This window comes from Lissotriton helveticus, chromosome 4_1, assembly GCF_964261635.1.
Source record: "Lissotriton helveticus chromosome 4_1, aLisHel1.1, whole genome shotgun sequence".
NCBI classification, from domain to species: Eukaryota; Metazoa; Chordata; class Amphibia; order Caudata; family Salamandridae; genus Lissotriton; species Lissotriton helveticus.
Window position 1 is genome coordinate 1502105646 of NC_136063.1, and position 20851 is coordinate 1502126496.

At 51.9% G+C, this 20851-nt stretch overlaps 1 protein-coding gene across 3 annotated transcripts in view; it reads left to right on the forward strand.

Annotated features, from left to right (window-relative positions):
* PAK1IP1 (PAK1 interacting protein 1) overlaps positions 1-20851 on the forward strand; it is a 210541-nt gene that overhangs the window by 62865 nt on the left and 126825 nt on the right. For all 3 annotated transcript variants that reach the window (XM_078688087.1, XM_078688088.1, XM_078688089.1), the window contains exon 2: positions 2644-2806. In XM_078688087.1, coding sequence (XP_078544213.1) covers positions 2644-2806 — 163 coding nt within the window. The remainder of the gene's footprint in view (positions 1-2643; positions 2807-20851) is intronic.

The following is a 20851-nucleotide window of genomic DNA, read 5'->3' on the forward strand; positions in this document are numbered from 1 at the left end:
CACACTGCTGCCCTCCCGTGAGGTTACCTTAGGGCTGATTGACATTTCACCCACCCCCGGGAGACATTCCACAGTCCCATCAATGACAGTACCTCTGTCTGACTCCTCCTCCTCCACCGTTCCCTCCGTGTGCGCTTCCACCCAGGCTCGCAGACTAGTACGGAGCTCCTCTCTTTTGGCCCTTCGCCTAACGAACACTCCCCTTTCCTGACAGAAATCCTTGAGCTGTGCCACAGTATAGGTCTCCAGCTCTGACATTTCGAATTCCATCTTGCCAGTGAAAAGTGTGGACAACCACCCCGAAGTAGGTGACCAGGATAGGAACTCTGAGGGTCACCTCCACCCACCTTCCGGAAAGAATTTAGAAAAAGCAAAATGTTGAATTCGAGGGCCGCTAGGAGAAAACTCCGGGTGTGTACCTGTGACGCACACTGAATTATTATGGGGTACAGAACAAGCACGGCTCGCAATTCCACCCGCTGAGCACCAATTTTATGTTGGACCTGCGATGGGCAAGCCCAGCACAAAGGGGGTAGCTTGGCTCAAGTGTCAAGGCAGTGAAGGCTGTAGTGCTAAGCCGGCTCTGACCCAATAATAACCCCCTGCACAGTCACACCAAAAAGGACACCACACCACTGCTGTAGAAAAATACGATTCCTTTATATAAAAGTTCTCTGCTGTAAATAGGGATCAATTGGGGAAGCACATTCACATTTCATTTGTTACATTACTCTGGAATTCAGGTTGAGAATAAAAACAGTAAATAGGACTTCAGGAACACTGGTGTTGCATAAATATTAGGAATAGCTCTATCAATAAATAAAATGAATATCAGGTTTATATATCACCAATACATGGAATAACAAAGCCTGGTTCATTTAAATGCATAACCACATTTTCATTCTGGTATCGCTGCCACCAATTAAATAAATCAGGACGTTTACATTTGCAAGATAAACCCACTTTGAAAAGGATAACAGTACTTGTGGAATCATGGAGAATGCATGCGGGCTTCTCTGGATTCACGGTGCACTGGGGACTCTTTTATGTTCACGCGGGGCCCATGCGCGTGTACCTAAAGACAAGGAAACACGGTAAATATGACATTTGGCCCCCCGCTGCCACCGGGGAAGGATGTCCGCTTGCCGGTGTGGTTTACTTGAGCCTACGGTAATATCGCAGGCACCAGGGTAGCACAGTTCGAAGTCAGTAGACGAACGAACGGCTGCCAGCGGGGTCACTCAGTCTCAGCGCTCGCTCAAATCAACGCCGGTGCACAGTTCCTTGATAACGCGGCACCCCTCCAGGGGAAGCGACCCACCTCACTACGGCTACAATCGAATAGCGATTCAGTCGGGGCACAGCACTTCCTACGCCAGCATCAGGGTTCACGGACCTCCCTCCGACTTCCTCATACGGGGGCTGGTCCAGCCCATGGCAACAGTTTCCCGGGTCTCTGGGAAAGGGCAGGGACGCTAATCCCGCCCAATGAAGGCCGGCCTCTCCCCGCCCCGGCGCACCACCTCACCTTCGATCACTGCACAACCAGGAAGCGCGCAACGCCGGTGGGACTCGGAGACGTCCGAGTCCCCCGCGATAAGCGCTATTCACGAAGGGGGCACTGTGGAAGGTCGTAACTCGCCTTTTCTTCACGACTTCGCCACCGGGGGGGGGCGGGGAGGCACATAAACTTGGCCACAGTCTTTTGGGGCAATGAGGCACTAGCTGGGCAGGCGCTGTAGGCGCAAGGTTACTGGAACACGCCTGACTGGAACGCCAGTCAGGAATCAGGCTATTAACCCTTGCCACTCTACTGCCTGTGCTCTCAGCCACCTCAGGGATCAGCAGGGCAGGTGTCACTCTGGTGTCAAGTCTGGAACCTGAATTACATCTAAAATGGCCGCCAAGGACTGGGCTTTATATAGCCAGTGCCCTGAGGTACTGGCACGAGCCAGAAGGTTCTAGAACCTTCCCTGGCTGTGTCAATGGCATGGCACTTTTGAGGTGTCTTTTGGTCACTCAGAGCCACCGTACTGGGGCTCTGGGGCAGCCATTTTGTGTACCTGAGGAAAGTTATTAAATTCCTGTCGGGAAAGCGCGCCAACCAGAAAGGGCGCCAAAACCTCAAAAGGTCAGGGTTCAAGGAGGCTCCAATGGGAGTCACTTACATGAGGGAAATATGTGTCCACCATTTTAAGGTTAAACACACACAGGTTGCCAACCTCAGTTTTCATGTCCACAGGTTTCGCCAGGCGCCTTGTACATAGGTGCCAGAAACCTTGTGAGCAACTGGGTGTCAAGGAACACCTAGCCCCATGAAACAACACACAAAAAGGTCCTGGTAGACAAATAAAAAGCGGCAAATTTTGGGAGGTTCAGGGGAACAAAAGAAATCATATTGGTGAGGGGACTCTCAGAAGCAGACGGGTCCAACACCGTTCCATGCCCATATTTTATTAAGTTGTTCTCTCTTTCTACTGTACATCTCTTGACTCCTGAAATGCCTTTCCTGTGCTAAACAAAAACCCAAAACAATGAATTGCAATGTGTTCTTTCTCATAAATCCCTCCACAAAATGTCTCTTTTAGTTCTTACCTCTCTGTTGTATGTCTGCTGTATTAAATTTATGTGCTTCTTCTTCAGGAGTGGACAGCCGTCGCTGACTTCACACACCATGCCCACACAGCCTCACTCTCGGCCATTTCTGCCAACAACAGATATGTTGCAACGGGGAGCAAGGATGAAACCATACAGATCTACGACATGAAGAAGAAAGTCGAGCATGGGGCACTGCTGCACCATAATGGTATGTCTAATCTGTAGTGCTGCTTCCTGTTCCTTGCGATCACCACTTGGGCTGCATCCAGTAGTTTTAATAACTCCCATTCTTTTGCACCCACATCCTCCAAACTCTCATTTGTTAACAGGCACTGTAATATATGGTTTCCTGCGTCTGCAGGTGGCAAACTCTAGCATGTTTTGGGGCTGTTCTTCAAATAGAATGACTGTTTGGGGCACGACCACCAAAACTATATAGGTGTGCCTGCCTACCAGGTTCTGTCCAATACCTGTCTGAAGTACCTGCAAGCCTATTACTTCGTCAGGTGTCAAATGCCAACTCATCATAATTTCAGGTATCATTCAAAGGGCTCTTATCCCCACACTAATAGCATGAGAGAGGAACTTCTGGGACTTCCGATATTTTGAACCTGCATCTCCCAATCACAATGATTAGGTTATTGCCACTCATCCTGGCACCATCTTGGTTTCCATGCCTGGGGAAGGGCAGTGACTATTCCTTTTAAAATATATAACACATATTGCATTTGGTAATGAGTTCTCCAAATGCTTCCCAATCTTTTCCTGAATACCAATGTGCACAGTATGGTCTCCCGTCAGATCATCTACTTCGCTTTTGATGCCTCTCCAAGCCCGGCTCTGGCCACCAGAAATCAGAGCACAACCTTTCTTTGGTCTAGACTCTTCCCGTATGACCTTCATGCACTAACAAAATAAGTCTGTGTCTCTAACTCACTGGTGGGACCAGTCTGGTTTTTCTCATCAACAAGCCTTTATCCACCGACAATTCATCCTTAAGTATGGACCACAGTTTACTAAGACGTTTTGACTTATTACCCTTGATGGCATTATGCGTCATCCTATTCTATTTCAAACACCCCATCCACTCATGGAGATGGCACCAGAAGTGATTTCACAAACTGCAATTTCTATCTCACTAAGGTCATCATAGTTTTCTTCACCTTCCCGACCTGTTCTCACTAACTGAGAAAGACGGTCTGCAGAGTAATTCTTTGCTCCTGGTATGTATTCTACAGAAAAACTGAAATCTTGCAAGCATATGTTCCACTTATTTATTTTAATCTAGCTGAAATTGCATCCATGCCTGTTTTTTGTTTGTTATTTTAAAGTCTCCCTTAAAGGTTTGTGGTCAGATCAAACTATAACGGTCACTCCCCACACAAAATTCTTGAACTTGTTCAATGTCCAGGAAATGCCCTAAAGCTTCCCACTCAATGTCTAAATAGTCTTTCACCGAATCCTTCAACCCTCTAGACGCACATGCAATCAATTCCTACTTTCGATCTCTCTTCTGAATCAAAACAGACCCTAAACCCTTTTAGCTCACACTGTACTTATGACTGTTTCTTCACCTGGAACAAAAGCCTTCGAAGTAGGCGGATTTTAAAAATCTTTTTTCACCACCTAAAACTCTTTTTTTTTTTTTTTTTTTTGTTTTTTTTTTTTTTGTTTTTTTTTACACTCCTGATGATTAACATGTTCAACTTTCTTTCCTAACAAAGCTCTTAAATTTTTCTCGCATAATTAGAGACAAATTTATGGTAAAATTCTGACTTTCCTAAAAAAAAAACAAAAAAAAAAAACACTTCATCCTTATTCTGTGGCTCATAAATTTCACAATGGTCTCTACTAGATCCTTCTTTGGTAAAACGTCTGACTCCGTGATGAAATGTCCAAGATAGTTCACCTCCAGCATAGCAAATTCGCACTTCTTTTCCTTAAGAGATGGTCCCGAGCTCAGTAGCCTTTCTGGAAAAATTATTCCTCTCAAGCTATGTTCTTGCTCAGCTTTCCTAAAAATAAGCAGATCATCCTGGTAGTATCTGATCCCCTCCAGGTCCTTTAACACTTCCAACATCACCCTCTGAATCGCTGGCGCAGCCTATACAAGTCCAAAGGGTTATCTTTTGAATTTCTAAGCACCCATTGGTGTACTACATGCTGTTAACGCTTGCAAGACTGGGTTCAATGCATTTTGATGATATGCTGATGTCATATCTATTGTGGTGAAAATAGTTGCCACTGTTATTTTTTCTATCGTCTCCTGAACAATTGAAAGATCGAATTTATGCACAACAACATCTCTATTCAGTGCTCTCAAATCCACACAAAGATTAATATCTCCTTTAGGCGTCTTGGCAACAACCACAGGGGCCAACCATTCTGTACCTTCTATTGGCTGCATCATTTTTAGGTCTCGCCTAAACCATCCCGTAGGGATGGTGGTGGGCGAGATTATAGTAAGGCTTTCCAAAAGTCTCCCCAAACTGCGTATCGGGTAGAGTTCATGTGACCCGGGCGTGTGCACATAGCACAGAGCCCCGGCATCAGATTCAGACTTCAAAAGAAGCCGCTCCCTGGCCCCCGCCACCCAATGCCGCTCCCCCCGCCACCCAATGCCGAGAGCTTGTTGTTCGGAAGTCAAGTTTCGTGTAAGACGCACTGGCGCTTTCACTTTCAATATGCGAGCCGCTCGTTTCTGCATATGTTTTTTTTTAAGAGCGCTCTGCTTCTAACAAGCGCTACTGTATACTTGTTGGCTTTCCCCCTCCCTTTTCGTGTTTGGAGCCCTCTCCACCCTGCAAGTACAAATGCAGCTGTGGATTTCTCAGGAGAGCCAACGCTGAGACCTCGCACTGCGAATCCCCCTCACCCCCTAGCACTCACCCATTGCCTGCCTCCGTTTACTTTGGTGGCGCCGACGGCATGTTCAGATCATTAACCCTTTCCCCCTCAGCCAATACTTTCAACAATATGCAGTGATACGTGGCCTACTGCCGCTTTAAATTTGCCCTTTTGCCTTCTATATGCGGGCCACTCGCTTTTTCTCGTTTCTGCATATTTTTTTTTTTTTAAGAGCGCTCTGCTTCTAACAAGCGCTACTGTATAATTGTTGGCTTTCCCCCTCCCTACTCGTGTTTGGAGCACGTATGAGAGGACAGTGTAAAGCATTTGTTGTACATACTCAGCAAATGGTCTCACACACTCAAGAACGGAACTCTAGGCCGATTGTTTTGTATATAAAAATATATACTTACTTTATTTTAGAACCATAGTAGGGCTCATAAATATTTTCTCAGAATGAGATGTTGCAATTGAATACTTTCAAATAGCAGTAGACTTTGGAATGTAATAGCTACAGTTGTTGCAATATGCAACACAAGTTTAAACACAAAATAACATTGAGCTCAATGGAAGTTTTTTAAGTAAATGCTATAAAATAACTTTACGTATGTTTTTCTAACTCTGGGCTGGATGCTGGATTCAGTCCTGGTGCATTTCCTGTAAACAGTTGAAAGAAATCGTTTTTGTTATACAGGCGATTTTTAAGAAATATGTGTAAGTTTGGAAAATTGACACTTAGAAGAATTTCTGTTAAAAAACAGGCAATGTATTCCTATGCAGGAAAATTGGGTTAACAGTAAATCACGGTTATAATTACTTTTCAGGTTCAGTGCTAGGCTCAAAGATACAGCACTGGGATATCTCCTGATAACAGGTGAGTAATTCGGATTTCGTTGATCAGCTAATTTTTAGTGAATATTTTAAAGTTGCAAAACTCGACACTCAGAAGAGTGAAACCCAGCCAATATCACCCTATGGAGAAAATCAATTTATCGGTCTTTGGGTAAGTACTCGGCTGGCAGAGTTAAGGTTCTTGGGGTAGACTCAGGGGTCTCCAAGGGTCAGGTAAGTACAGTTGTTACACCCTCAGCGGCACAGGGGCTGCTGGGTACAGAGTGAGTATGCTCAATGTTATCATATGGAGGATGGGGGGGCTTTGGTTGGTGGCTGCTAGCAGGCAGACTACGTGGCTGTGGGAGCTGAGCTCCTAGTCACTTACACAGGGCAAGTGGGGAAGTAGAGTAATATAGTTGCTGCACTTCCAGCGGCACTCTGGCGGCTGGGTGCAGGCAGTGGCGGCTGGTGACATTTGAAAGTGGTGAGTCGTAGAATGATTTCCATACTGCAGCATAGCGAGCGAGCCCGAACAACCTGGTTTTTTTTTTTGGTTTTTTTTTTTTAAAGAGTGTAAAAATGGTGCATTTTCAAGCAAATTTGAGAAAGCAGGAAGGTTAATCCATACCGAGCACATCTTGCCACGTAGTAGCTGCTAATTGTGCTACGCCTTCAACCATTACACTAAACATTCATTGGTCTTAGCCTCATCCATCTTGCTGTAATGGTAATGGAGTAAAATTGTTGGTGCCCATGTGTCAACTTGTGCATTTACAAAAGTGAGGCCTACATTTTAAAACTAATAACAAAAATGTACTTAAGATTGGTGACAATTTGTTAACTGCAAGCCAGCCTGTCTCGCAAGAAATCTAATGATCAGATGAATGTAATGGGTTGAAAATAATTATATCCATGTTAATCTCACGCAGAGGGTAACAATCAATCTGTTTTCAAGGAAATATTTCAAAAATAGTGAAAAAAGCAAAAATTGGAAAACCTCTTATTATTTAAACACCATTTTACAGGAGTCTGTCTGTGGGTTCTCCCGAACGTGCTTAGTGACAACTGTCCGATTAAAAGCACTTTAGCGAGCACAGAGCAGAGCACCATTCTTAATCTCATGGGCATTCTGACGGTGTCTGCACCTGCACTGGCGTGCGTGTTTCCACTCCGTATGCCATAAAGGACATGGTGCATGGTTTTAAGCTAATCAGATAGTTAAAAAAAAGGTGGGCTACACTTGGGGATCTTAGCCTGCAAAAGGGCACAGCAGAGCCTAAAGAGGAATGAGGGAAGCAAAAACAAGAAACTACTCAAACTGAGCCTCCATATTGGAGTCCATAAAAACGACAGATTGATCCCAGATCGGTGACTGGGATGAATGATTTATCCTGCATTTCGTCCATAATCTGTTCATTTTGCAGAGGTCACAACTGAAACGCCATCTCCCCCTAATCCCCCCTCCCCCGTGTTCTCCTGTACACCAGAGCTCGACCCCAAACATTGCCCGTGGCTTCAATGAAGGGGTCGCTCATTAAAGTATGGGCCGTTTTAGAGAACAGAAACCGCCCAGGGTCAAACAGAGAGCTCATCTACGCCGGGCTTGCCCGCCAAGCATGGTACTAATGCTATGGCTTCTTGCAGTTTTCAGGGTCAACAAAAGCGCCAGGGGGCGTGGCTACGGCGCCGATGTAGGTGGAAGCGGGACTCCAGAGCTCCTCCGCGCCCGCCTTGCACCACACCATATCCTGCACCCCGGCCCGGACCTCGGACCCCCAGATGCACAGGGGAGGATCCAGGGAGCACGAGGGGGTGACACTAGGGACCCGAGAGTCCCGATCCTTAGCTGTGGGGAGAGTTCCCCGTGAAGCGGAGAATCCGGCGCGAGGAGCGGACAAACTGGCGGCCATTGTCCCAGCCTGAGGTGCCTGGCGGAGGGACGCTGTCGGCGGCTGGGGGCCCACACTGCCGGAGTATCTGCCTGACGTGGCGGCGGAGGGCCCCCGGGGGCTTTGGAAGGAGAGCGGCGCCCCCTGCAAGTCAATCGTGGCTGTGACCCGGGAGCGGAGGCCGGACGGACTGCCTGACCCCAAGATGGCGCCGAGTGTCTCGACGGAGCCGCGCTAACTGTCGGCCACGGGGTCCCTGAGGCCGCGAGGCGCGCTGTGATCACCCTGTCACTGCGGGCATTCCCCTAGCGCCCCTCCCGCCCTGACCAGCGGGGCACCCGCGTTCCAGGTGGCCTGTGGGTGAGCGGACTCCAGCAGAGTGACCGGCCGAGCGCCCCAGGGGGGACACCCGAGAGACTGGGAGCCGGAGAGACAGCTCCCTGGCCGGAGGCCCTCGCGCACTGACCGCTGCCCTGGACCTGACGCCGGTGGACGGGCAGAGGATCCGTGGAGCCCAGGTGGAGGAGGGCACATCGGGCGACTGGAGAGGGGTTCCTGTCGCCCCACTGTTCTGGCAGAGAGAGGCTTGCTCCCTGCGACGATTGAAGCACTGGGACCTCACCTGACAGAGGCCCGGGGCGCAGCGGGGCCGCGAGGCGGAAGGGGCCCAGAGTGAAATCGGCGAGCACCTTGCCTGGCTGAGACCTCTGTGGCGACGCCTGGACCGGGAGAAGTGAGGCACTGACTCTTGACCAGATACACCTGGCGCTTGGGGACGATCCAGCCTGCGGCACCCCGGTAGACTATTACTGCCTGTCCAGAGGTGCCGGGAGCGAGAGCCCTGGGGTCCTGCCGACCTGGTGAAGGGGGACTTTCTCCCTGTAGTGGGCCCCAGCTGACGAGGCCGAAGAAAGACAGTAGCGCTGAGTGACCGGAACAGGGCCGGAGAAACACCCGGGCGTGACCTGAATCACTGGTGGCCACAGCGGGGACGCATACGCCTTGCAGCCCGACAACATGACGCGGGGCAGCAGAAAGAAGGGCTTCGACGTCTTGAAGCTGGACGACCCGGGCCATCTCGTGGAGGAGGATGCATCGACGTCTGGAGCGGGAAGCTCGCCCTGCCCACGAGATCCGTCACTGGGCGACATCATGTAGGCGATAATGGCGTCTCGGGAGGCTCTTGAGAAGCGGATGGACACCATCGGTTCGGACCTGTCCCTATTGAAGGACGACCACAGGAAGCTGAAGGAGCGGGTGGCGACCTCGGAGATAACCCTGAAAGATCTGCCCGGGGACGTGGAGGCATTGAGAGCATCACTGGCGGAGGTGGCGCAGAAGGTCCGGGTACTGGAGCTCAGGGCCGAAGACAGTGAAGGGCGCTCCAGATGTAACAACCTCCGCCTCGTGGGGGTTCCTGAAAAGGTGGAGGGTCAGGATGCGGTCACTTACCTGGAAGACTGGCTGCGGACGGCGGTGGCCCCTAAGGGACTCTCCCCTTTCTTTGCTCTGGAGCGGGCCCACAGAGTCCTGGCGCGCCCCCGCAAGCCAGGAGAGCCGCCGCGACCGATAGTGCTTCGCCTCTTGCACTTCCGAGATAGAGATCACATCCTCCGAAGAGTCAGAGACCTGCCGGACCTAAGAATTGATAAGAGCAGGGTCATGGTCTTCCCGGACTTCACCAGAAACATGCAAAAGCAGCGAGCATCCTTCCTGGCGGTCAAGCGAAAGTTGAGATCACTACAGCTGCCCTATGTAAATGTAAATGTATTTCGATTTATATAGCGCACGAATCACCCAGGGGTCTCAAGGCGCTTGCTTAGGGAACCCGTCCTGGTATTCCCCTGTGAGATACCCCGGCAGGGTATCCACAAGGTGAAAGCCAGGCATCCCGCCGCGAGGGGCCGTAGTGGAGATTAAGCAAGCTATTGCCCAGAGTCGCAGGGTGTGACCCCGTGAGTCGAGTAGGCACCGGAGCGAGAATTGTCGAGTCCGTGGAAATTTGAGCCCGAGACCCGGCGGGGAATCGAACCCTGGTCCACGGCCGATCTCAGCTTCCGGGTCTGCCGCCTCTAACCACTGAGCCACGCTTCTCCACCTATGCTATGTTGTTCCCGGCTCGGCTGAGGATCATCGCTGAAGGACGTTCACATTTCTTCCTCACACCGCAGGAGGCCTGGAGTTGGTTGGATGCCAGGGGGGAGTCGAGCGCAGACGCCCCTCCGGAGACCTCGCCTAGAGGACATTCTACTCAGACGAAGCAGACGCGGGGAACTGGCTCCCCGACGAGATGGCAGCAGGAGAGAGCTGAAGCAGTCCTGGCGGTGGTGGCCATAAGCCAGGGAGACGCCAGCCCATCTGGGAGCGCGTCGGAACAGTCGAGGGCCAGTGCTCCCAGTCCTGGCTCCAGTAGTGAACACGACCTCTCAGAGTCGGACCTGCCGGTGGTGACTCCCCAAACAGCAGACGGAGTGCTTGGCTGAGGCGAACAGAGGGACACTGGACTCGTGTGTAAGGTACTGGGTACGACCTGAGGCTGCTTTCAGACGCTGAGCAGACAGTCTTGGGACCTCCCCAAATTGTTACTTGGCAGCGGGGGGGGGAGAGGGGCCGGGGGACTTCTCCTGAAGGGTCCGAGGGGAAGATGGGGCGGGTGCGGGGGGCTGCGGACCTGTTTGGGTCGGCGTACTGGCCACCCTAGCCCTATTCTATTGAAGCACACTTCCTAATTGAGTTTGGATGGGGTTTCCATGTTGGTTGTCTGTCCTGGGGTGTGGGAGTTGGGGAAGTTTAGCTGTTCGGGTTGGGGGGGATGGGGGGGGATCCGGGCGTGCCAGGGGAATTGCTGAGAGAATGGATGAAGCGCGATGGGCTCTGCAATGGGACCCGACCTAGGTTACAAATGTCTGACGTGGAATGTAAGGGGGATGCACACGATGCAGAGGCGCCACAAGATCCACTCCTATTTAGTCAGGCGGGGTATTCACTTCGCCTTCCTCCAGGAAACACATCTACTAGACAAGGAGGGTAAGGCGCTACAAAGGAGGTGGAGGGGGCAGGTCTATCACACTGGATACTCCGCATATGCCAGGGGAGTGGCCATCTGGGTACGGGCGGGGGTTCCTTTCCAATGCACGCACCACCTAATTGACCCGGAGGGGAGGTATGTCATGGTGAGGGGCAAACTAGATGGGAGGGACCTTACTCTGGGCTGTCTATACGCCCCAAATGTGGACCAGCCTGCTTTTCTCTCCTTGTTGTCCAGCAAACTGGCCCCGTTTCTGGTGGAGCCCTTGCTCCTTGGAGGGGACTTTAATAGCGTCACTGACACCACCCTGGACAGGTCGCACCCCCCCCTGCCCAATGCACCAGCTGGCAAACTAGCACTTGCACGCACTACTTGGCAGCGCCAATGGGGCCTGATCGACTCATGGAGGGCTAACCATCCATCGGACAGGGACTATTCGTTTTTTTCCGCTCTCCATGAGCTACACGTTCGCATCGATGCCTTCCTGTGCTCTCAGGGCGTGCATGCAGAGGTGTGCCACAGTGAATACCTCACGCGCACGATCTCATATCACAACCCGTTGCTTTTGCAATTGGGCTGGTCCCAATACCGCCCGCGAATCCCTGCCTGGAAGCTACGCCCGGAGGCGCTGGAAGACCAACTCTTCCGCACAACAATAGCCTCGAACATCGAGGACTATTTTCAGCTCAATGAGGACACAGCGGGCGCGGCCACGATTGAGTGGGACGCCTTCAAGACGGTGGTGAGGGGTCAGTGCATTGCGGCGGCGTTGGGAGTTAGGAGGACGTTGTTAGCAGACATCACGAAGGAGGACGAGAAATTGCGAGACCTAGAGAAAGCGAGACCTGAGCGGCCGGACACACATGAGGCGCTACTTGAGGCGCGGGAAGCGGTGGCGGCGACAGTGGAGCGCCTCAGGTGCTTCGACTCCAAGTCCTACCTCACACGCGCGCACTCGGAGCGCGACAAGTCGGGAGATCTTCTGGCCTGGCTGGCCAATCCGGCTCTTCGGAGCTCGGTCATTCTTGAGCTCAGGGACCACTCGGGGGTGGCGCGATTTGACCAGGGGGGGATCAACGAGGTATTCTACGATTACTACACGGAGCTCTACCGCCGTCGGCAGAGGAATTCCAGGGATTCGTAGAAGGCCTGGACTTGCCCGAGTTGAGTAGGGAGGGCGCGAAACTGCTCGGGGGCAAAATTGAGGAGAGGGAGGTGAAGGTCGCCATCAAGGGCATGGCGAGGAACAAGACACCGGGCTCAGACGGGCTCCCAACGGAATTTTATCTTGCGTATATCGACCTCCTGGCGCCCAAACTGACGCGGGTCTACAATGAGGCGAAGAGGCTGGGCAGCCTACCGACGACCGCTGGCGAAGCACTCATAGTCCCCCTACTGAAACCGGGCAAGCAGCCGTGGGACAGGACAGCATATCGCCCGTTGTCCATGCTCAACCTGGACTACAAGATCTTGAGTAAGATCTTAGCGACGCGCCTACTCCCCCACATGACCTCGCTGATCCACGCGGACCAATCCGGCTTCATCCCGGCCCGTAACACGGCACTTAATGTGCGACGGCTCCTGCACGTGTTGGAGGCTGATACCTATGACTGAGATGAAGCGGCGGTGTTTGCAGTCGACATGGAAAAGGCCTTTGATAGCCTGGAATGGCCTTATCTCTTCCATGTTATGCGCACGATGGGACTGGGCGATGACTTCGTGTATTGGACGGCGCTGCTATATCGAAATGCGATGGCGAGGGTCAGAACTGGGAGAATCATCTCTGAGATGTGTGTAGTGAGCAGGGGCACCCGTCGGGGATGCCCTCTCTCTCCCCTATTGTTCGCCATAGCTGTCGAACCACTCGCGGCGAGAGCCCAACTGGGACGGGCGTATCAGGGACTAGATGTTTATGGACAGGTCCACCACATAGCTTTGTATGCGGACGACCTGCTTATGTTTCTGGCGGACTCGGCTGACTCTCTGCGGGGTGCTAAGGCCCTCCTGCAATCACTGAGTAGGGTGTCAGGTCTCCGAGTAAACTGGGAGAAGTCATGCCTGTTCCCAGCCCGACCGTGCAGACTATGCCCACAGCCCTCGGAGGGGGTGACGTGGGAGGAAAGGAGCCTGCGCCACCTCGGGACCTCGATATTTCATGACAAAGCGGATATTCTTGAGGGGAACGTCGGTTCGGCCATTAGATACGCCAAAGAGAACTTCGAGTTTTGGAGTTCGCTCCCGTTGTCGCTCATGGGGAGAGTGGCACTTCTTAAGATGGTGACCCTACCACGGCTGCTTTATTTCTTTAGGACCCTCCCGATGTGGATCCCGGCAAGCTACTTCCGACGGTTAAGATCATTAGTGATCGGCTTTCTATGGGGGACGGGCAGACGCAGGGTTGCGCTCAGCACACTTCTCCGCCCTAGAGAGGAGGGTGGGCTTGCGGTACCAGACTTCGAGCTGTACTACCTGGCGGCTCAGCTGCAGTGGCTGACGCAATGGGTCGCACGAGCCAGGAGAGGAGACGATGGATCCGGAGAACCGGCGGGCCCGGTTCAGGTATTATCCCGGATTGTTCTGGGGCTCCCGATGGGAGATTTCCATCTCACACAAGAATTTGCGACGGCCCGGAAGTGCTGGAATAGATACCGCCAGAGGGGCCGCATTGGGGTACCGTACGCCCCTGAGATCCCGCTCCAGCTGTGCGGGGCACTGCCGCATGGGGGCTCGTGGCACGGGCTAGGGGATTGGGAACAGCAGGGACTCAAATCCATGGGGGACCTCTATGAGGACGGGGCGATGCTGCCTTTTCGACCTACTGTGAGACCGCTTTGAGCTGTCGGGGGGGGGGGGGGGACTTCCTCCTTCACGCGGCGCTAACGTCGGCAATCCGCAAGCACTGGAAGCCACTGTCTCTGGGATGCCAGTACGTGGTGATGATGGCGGGGACGGTCAAGGCAGTCACGTGCCTATACCGACGCATGGTCTCGGAGACTGTTGCTCCTCTGCTGGCCCTGAAGACGAAATGGGAAGCGGATCTGGCGATGGAGATCCCTGACGAAGCATGGACTGGCATAGTGGCGCGGGCCCGAAACGGAACGCGCAACGCTAGATTTCAGCTGATGCACTTCTATGTCCTACACAGGGCCTACCTGACACCTGACAAATTACATAAATACTTCCCTACCCACCCGGCAGCCTGTCCGCGGTGCCCGGCACCCTTAGCTGATTTCCAACACATGTTCTGGTCCTGCCCAGAGTTGGGTCCCTTTTGGCGGGAGGTAGTAGATACCCTGAGGGAGGTCACGGAGAGAGACTTGCATCTATCCATGGCACACTGCATCCTACACTGGTTCCCACACACATCAAAGAACAAGATTACTAGCAAGTTCTTGGACCTGGGTCTGCTCCTGGCGAAACGAGCCATAACATCCCAATGGAAGGCTAATAGTGGCCCTGTGGTGGGGAGGTGGAAGGCTGAGCTGCTCAAATGGGCCCGGTGTGAAGGAGAACTCCGTATGCAGGCTGCGCTTAGAGCGGATAATGACACGGCACTGGAGAGGGCCAGGGCATGGGAGGGGCTGATCTTAGACCTCACACTTTTGGGCCTGGAGGAGGAATACACCCCGGCACATAGCCCTGCCCCGGCGGACCACTTGCCCAGAGAGGTGGCGACCTAGGCTCCCTCCCCTGTCCCCCTACTTCCTGAGTGAGGAATACGAATCATTTGTTGGTTACTCCTGATGGCCTACTTCGGGACTGCATTGGTCGGGATGACTGTGATCTCGCATTGGTGGTGAGCTGGCACGCCTGGGAGGGTGGGGGGTGGAGTTGGGCGAAGGGGGGATAGTTCTGGAGGGGGGGGTGAATAGGGGGGGGACGGGGTGGGTTGGGGGAGTGGGGAGTTCTAGCTCGGACGAGTAGGAAGAGAGACCATCCTGATCTCACTGGACAACGTGATTCGGTGGGAGAGCAAGAGGATTGAAAAGCAGCACTGTCTTGCCCCAGAAAGCTGGTAACAACTGCTCTGTGTTATTCCACCCTACACACGTATTTATCTACTATTGTGCTGCTCGACCTCCGGGGTGTGAGCTAAAGAGCTGTGTAGAACGACTGTTGCAAATTTATAAGGGGAATGTTCACCAGTAGAAATGACACATATGATGTGATTGTACCATTTATCTTGCTGCAATAAAAAGAAATTAAAAAAAAAAAAAAAGCGCCAGAACAAACAATGCACACTAAATGCTGGCCTAGCACAATATTGGATATGTATTTGGAACAGTCACTTACAAGTCCTCAATTGGGGCGTGAGGCTTAACGCATCTCTGCCTCAGGTACACGGGCAGTGTGCAGTCCTGGGGGTGTGCCTGTTAGTGTCCATCCGACCATGGAGGTGTGTGTCGCGCGCCCTCGCTCGGATGTAGGGAGGAGGTGAGACGTGCTCCTTATCTGCCGGTGTAGCCACCCCCAGTCTGGGGTACAGGCTCACACATATCTGGGCGCCCTGGAAGTAACAGAAGCGCCGCTCCTGCGTGTTTTGCGGACGTGCAGTGTGAAGAGGAAGGTTGGCCATTACACACAGCACAGCAGCGCCACACCACAACTTCGTGACGTGTGGACACACGAGTCGCTAAGAACGGACTGTGCTTTGTGAAGTTTCACTGAAACACTAAGAGCCCGGATAAACATATTCCAGTTTACACTGCTCACTGGTGGGTGAGGGGTCTAGGCCACTGAAGCGAGCCCTGGAAACCCAGCTGACTAATTCTGGTTACGCAGAAAGATGCGGACCTGGGGAGGGTGACCGACACCCCCCCTCCCACCCCCTTGCTTTATGCGGTGGTTAACACAGCGGCTAGAGTGTTGCGCTACACCGCGAGTGGACCTGGGAGAAAGGTAAATGGCATGCCCTCCCCACCACGCACCCCTGCATTTTATCCTCTGTTTGCAGCGTGTCACACAGTGAGTAGAGCATGGTCCGGTGCTGTGAGAGGCTTAAAGCACTTGTCTCATCAGACAGACGGCCTCCAGTATTCGCATCAGCATTCATGAGTTAGCTGTAAATCTTAATCTCGGAAGGTTAACACCCGCCCATGTGCGTGCAGAGTACACTCGGGAGGAGCCCACCCGCCCATGTGTGTGCACCGAACAGAGTACTCTCGGAAGGTGTACACCCGCGGGTGTGCGCGCAGACTAGAGTACTCCTGGAAGGTGTACTCTTCTCCGACCCATGTATGTGCAGAACAGTCGCAGCTCGTATTTCACGGGGGAAGGGAGGGGGTTAACATAAAGAACTTACCTGATCCTGGTTTCGCGCTGCCTCTACGTCCAGTTCCTGGGCTGGTCCGGACTCCGGAGCAGGAACAGGTCTGGGCCGGTCCGGAGCAGTAACCACTTTAAACTGCAAGCGGCCGGTGTCTCACTCTCAGCCAATCCGGACGCTGCATTAGCAGCGCCAGGATTGGCTAGGGCACGGATACAGCCCGCCCACTAGGATTCCAGGGGGCTGCGATGGACTCTTGGGTTCCCCCTTCCCTCGCTCTTGGAAGGTATAGTAGTGGGTGACTGACTGCGCATGCACGAGCTGGTCATAAAAATGACCAGCCCGTACCCGATCATGCGCACTACGCTCCCCTGTCAGTGACATTCTGACTGTCACTCAAACAGGGTTGAGTGCTGCCAGCCCCGCCCCCACTCAGCGGCCGATTGCCGCGCGCGTGTGTCCCAGCAGTGACAGAGAGCAGGTTGAGATTAAATTCATAATTGCTTCATTTACATTTGCTTCTAGCTAGTGCGGCAACGCCCCAGCGCCCCCAATGGACGCACCGCCACTGGGTGCAGTGTGCTTTTGGGCCTTCGGGCTCCCAATGTTATTCAATGGGAGAACTGGAAGTTGAACAAAGGCTGCAGGCTCGGGGACGGAGATTCTTCAGGTGCGACCACCACTTCAAGAGGTAAGTTGGGGTCTTGGAGGATAGGTAGACACCCAGGAGTTGGGCACAGGGGGCTGTGAGGCGCCGGGTTCAGGGGTGTCTTTTGGCATCGGGAAATCTTACACTCAGCTGGTCGCGGTTGTAGGGGTCCTTTGTTGTGAGGCTGCAGGCGTTGTCAGGATCGTCGAGGAGGGTCCTTGGGTGCTGGATTCTGGGTCACAGTCGCCGGGGGGACGTCCTCGTGGTCTTTGTCCACTCAGACATGGGCCGGGCTCGGCAGGTGCAGAGTGTGCTGGATTCGCGGTTCCTGGCTGGTACCAGGGGTTGTTGCTGTTTGAGCAGAACCACTGCTCATGGGAGTCCCAGTCTTTATATGAGCAAGGCAGTCAGGTCCTCTGGTGTTTTTGAGGTTGCTGTCCACGGGAGACGCCAGGGTTTAGCAGGAGCAGGGTCAAGGATCAACAGGCCGGTAGGGCTGGGGCCAAGTCAGTTGGTGTTGTCCTCTTGTTAGCAGCAGCATGGCAGGTCTTCTCTCTTCTTGTTCTTTCTTCTTGTTTTTAAATCGAGATTTGAGGAAGGAAGGTTCAGGGTGCCCCTAAATACTAAAATTAGGGGTGTTACAGGTAGGGCAAGGGCAGGGACCAATGGGTCCCCTCCTGGGGTGAGTACACCCCCTATCCTGCCACTCTCCAGTGGGAGGGGGCAGGTGCCTAGCTCTGATTGGGTAAAGCTCCCCATCCTCAAGATGGCGGTAGCCCAGAGTTGGGCTTCACCTCGCCTCTCCCACTTGAGGGGTGGGGTTGGCAGAAGCTGGCACACCCCCTTTCCTCACTTAGGGTTTCCCGCCTGCCTTCCCGCCAGAGTGGGGGTCAGAACCGGTGAGGGCAAGTTGCTGAGTACAGCAAGTGGCCTGGAGAAGATAATAAAGGCAGCATGCCTTTTGAAGCTTCCCCTGCCCATCCTGGGGGAGGAGGCTTGGCACCTTGTCCCAGGATGTGCATTGTTTCAGGCCCCTGAGCTGCAAGCTCTCGACCCAGGGGTCCAGAAACATGTCTGGTGGTGGCAGCCTCGGTAGCCGTGCAGTCAGGACACTGAGAGTTGGTTACGTTTCAGGGGGCACCTCTAAGATGCCCTCTGTCGTGCATTTGGCATTAAATCCCACACTGGCATCAGTGCGGGTTTAATGTCCTGAGAAGTTTGATATCAAACTTCTCAGTCTTCAGTGTAGCCATTATGGTGCTGTGGAGTTCGTAATGACAAGCACCCAGCACCATATACTCTTTTTGGCATCACTGCACTTACAGTGTCCAGGAATGGCCCTGGGTACTGCAGGGGCACAGGGCTCATGCACCTGTGCCCACACCACTGGCATAGTGCACCCAGCTAGAGGGGTGACTGAGGTATGCCAGGGCAGTGTGTTTGTGGGCATTGCACACAGATGTGTGCCATGTCGACTCTTTGTTTAGTTCTGCACCAAGACACTCCGCCTGCAAAGGCAGTGTGTGTGTGTGTGTGTGTGTCAGGGTACAGGGCCCCTAAGGGTGGCACAATAGGTGCTGCAGCCCTTAGGGGTCTTCTCTGGTCACAATGCCCTGGGCACCATTTACCAGGGACTGACATGTGGCCAGAGTTACCAATTGGGTTTTGGTTTCAACACCGTTTTAGGGAAGGAACACGGGCCCTGGGCACCTGATTGGCAGGAGCACAGGGCACACTCAGTCAAAGTACATCAGCAATTCAGCAAAAAGTGGGGACATACCATGCAAGAAAGATGGCACTTTCTCACAACTTTGACCACGTTTACAGAATCATCATCTTTTTTTTCTTTACAACTCCCAGCTGCTTTGCAACCGTTAACTCGTGTGCACATTTCAACATGTTTTCAACATGTTTTATTATAGGCACAACTTTCTCAGTAGATGGCTGATCCTTAAACCAAAGTTTTCTCTAATCTTGTCACTACTGCATCTAAGAACTAGTTGGTCTCTAATTCTCTCATCTGTCTCACCCCCAAATCTGCATGTAGCTGCCAGTTTTCTCAAACTAGTTACATATTCCTCTATAGATTTGGAGTCTCCTTGTTCTCTTTTACCAAAAAATTATCACTCCATTATGGTGCTAACTCGGGGAAGACAGTGCCTATCCAATTACTCTAAACATATCTTGTACGCCATTCAGGTACCTTCCCTCCTCCGCAGTCAAATTTGGAAATTTCTCCAATACTTCCTGTCCCTCTCCACCCAAACAATGTTGCAAAAGAGTATTTCCGTTCTGATCTTAAATTAGTTTCACATACTCTGGCTTAAATCACAAAAATGGTCTTCCATTTGATTGGAGGATTTTCCAGACTATTTAAGAAAAAGGACGGAGGGGTAACATTCTACATCTTCTTTCCTTTGTTTTTATGTCAATTATAACTTCAAAAATAAAAAAGCTACCCCCTTGTAATGGGTGTGCCTGTCACCGTAACGTTATTGAACGTGGTGCAGTTGTTTTTTTATAAATGCTAGTGTGCTTGTCACTGTGAAAGCACATTCTTCTAGGCGTGTGAACAGTATGCAGGCTTATGCTGAAAGTCACGTGCTTACGTTTCACGGAGCTGAGCACTTGCGCATGCCTTACTTACTTTGACATCAATAATCACTGCATGATCCTGCACTGATCCTGAGACGTCTTCTGGCACCTGTTGGGGTGTAGGTAGGACAAATTCTCCAATCGTCGCCAAATGTAGCATGGGGTTAAAAGTACACAGATCAAGTTATATCTAATTTTAATCAAGCCAGTCTGCCTCACAGCTGATTCATCGCCCCTTTACATTCCAGAACACACAACAACATAATGGCAGTTCGTGACTCCCCATCTCATGACATGCAGCATGCATGTTCATGAGAACTCCACACCCACCTCTCAGATTGTGTCAAATACCTGTCTGAAGTACCTGCAAGCTTATTACTTAGTCAGGGGTCCGATACCAACTCGTCATAATTTCAGGTATCATTCTGTGCACCAAATGGATATATTGCATTTGGTAATGATTTCTCCTAATGCTTCCCATTCTTCTCCTGAATACGGATGTGCACAGTGTGTGGTCTCCCGTCATATCCTCCACTTCGCTTTTGCCTACCTTAAAGGGTGGTAATCATCTTGTACAGCCCAGACAATAAACCCCCTATTACTGTGAATGTGTTTATCATAGCATTAAAACAGGTCTTGCATCTTGTTGCTGCAGCTCTGATTGAAGGGTGCATCACCCAGTTAGAAGGTTCAAAATGGTTAGCAGCCTACCCAAGATTAAACCTTATGATGCTCCTAGAGATCTTAAATAACCCCAAAGCTAAAACCAGAGATCCACAGGCCTGTCTCAATATGGTAGATATTGGAGTTAATTATCTTACCAGTAGGAAAGTACTGTACAAGTATGGCTTTCTTAAAGGGATAGTGAGGACAAAACACTTTGTCTCCCAAAAGAACGTTACTGCAGAACAGCATCTGAATGAACCACAAAACTTTTGGAACATTGTCCCCTAAATCATGAGACCAAGAGGAAGTTGTTTGACAATAATGCATGAATATGAAAACCAAACACTGTTTCACCACGCGAACCTCATGCCTACAGTCATGCTTCGTAGCTGAGGGCAGATGATTTGGGCCTGCTCTGAAGCTGCAGGACCTCTGCACTTCACAGTCATTGAATACACCACCCGCTCCTCTACAGCAGT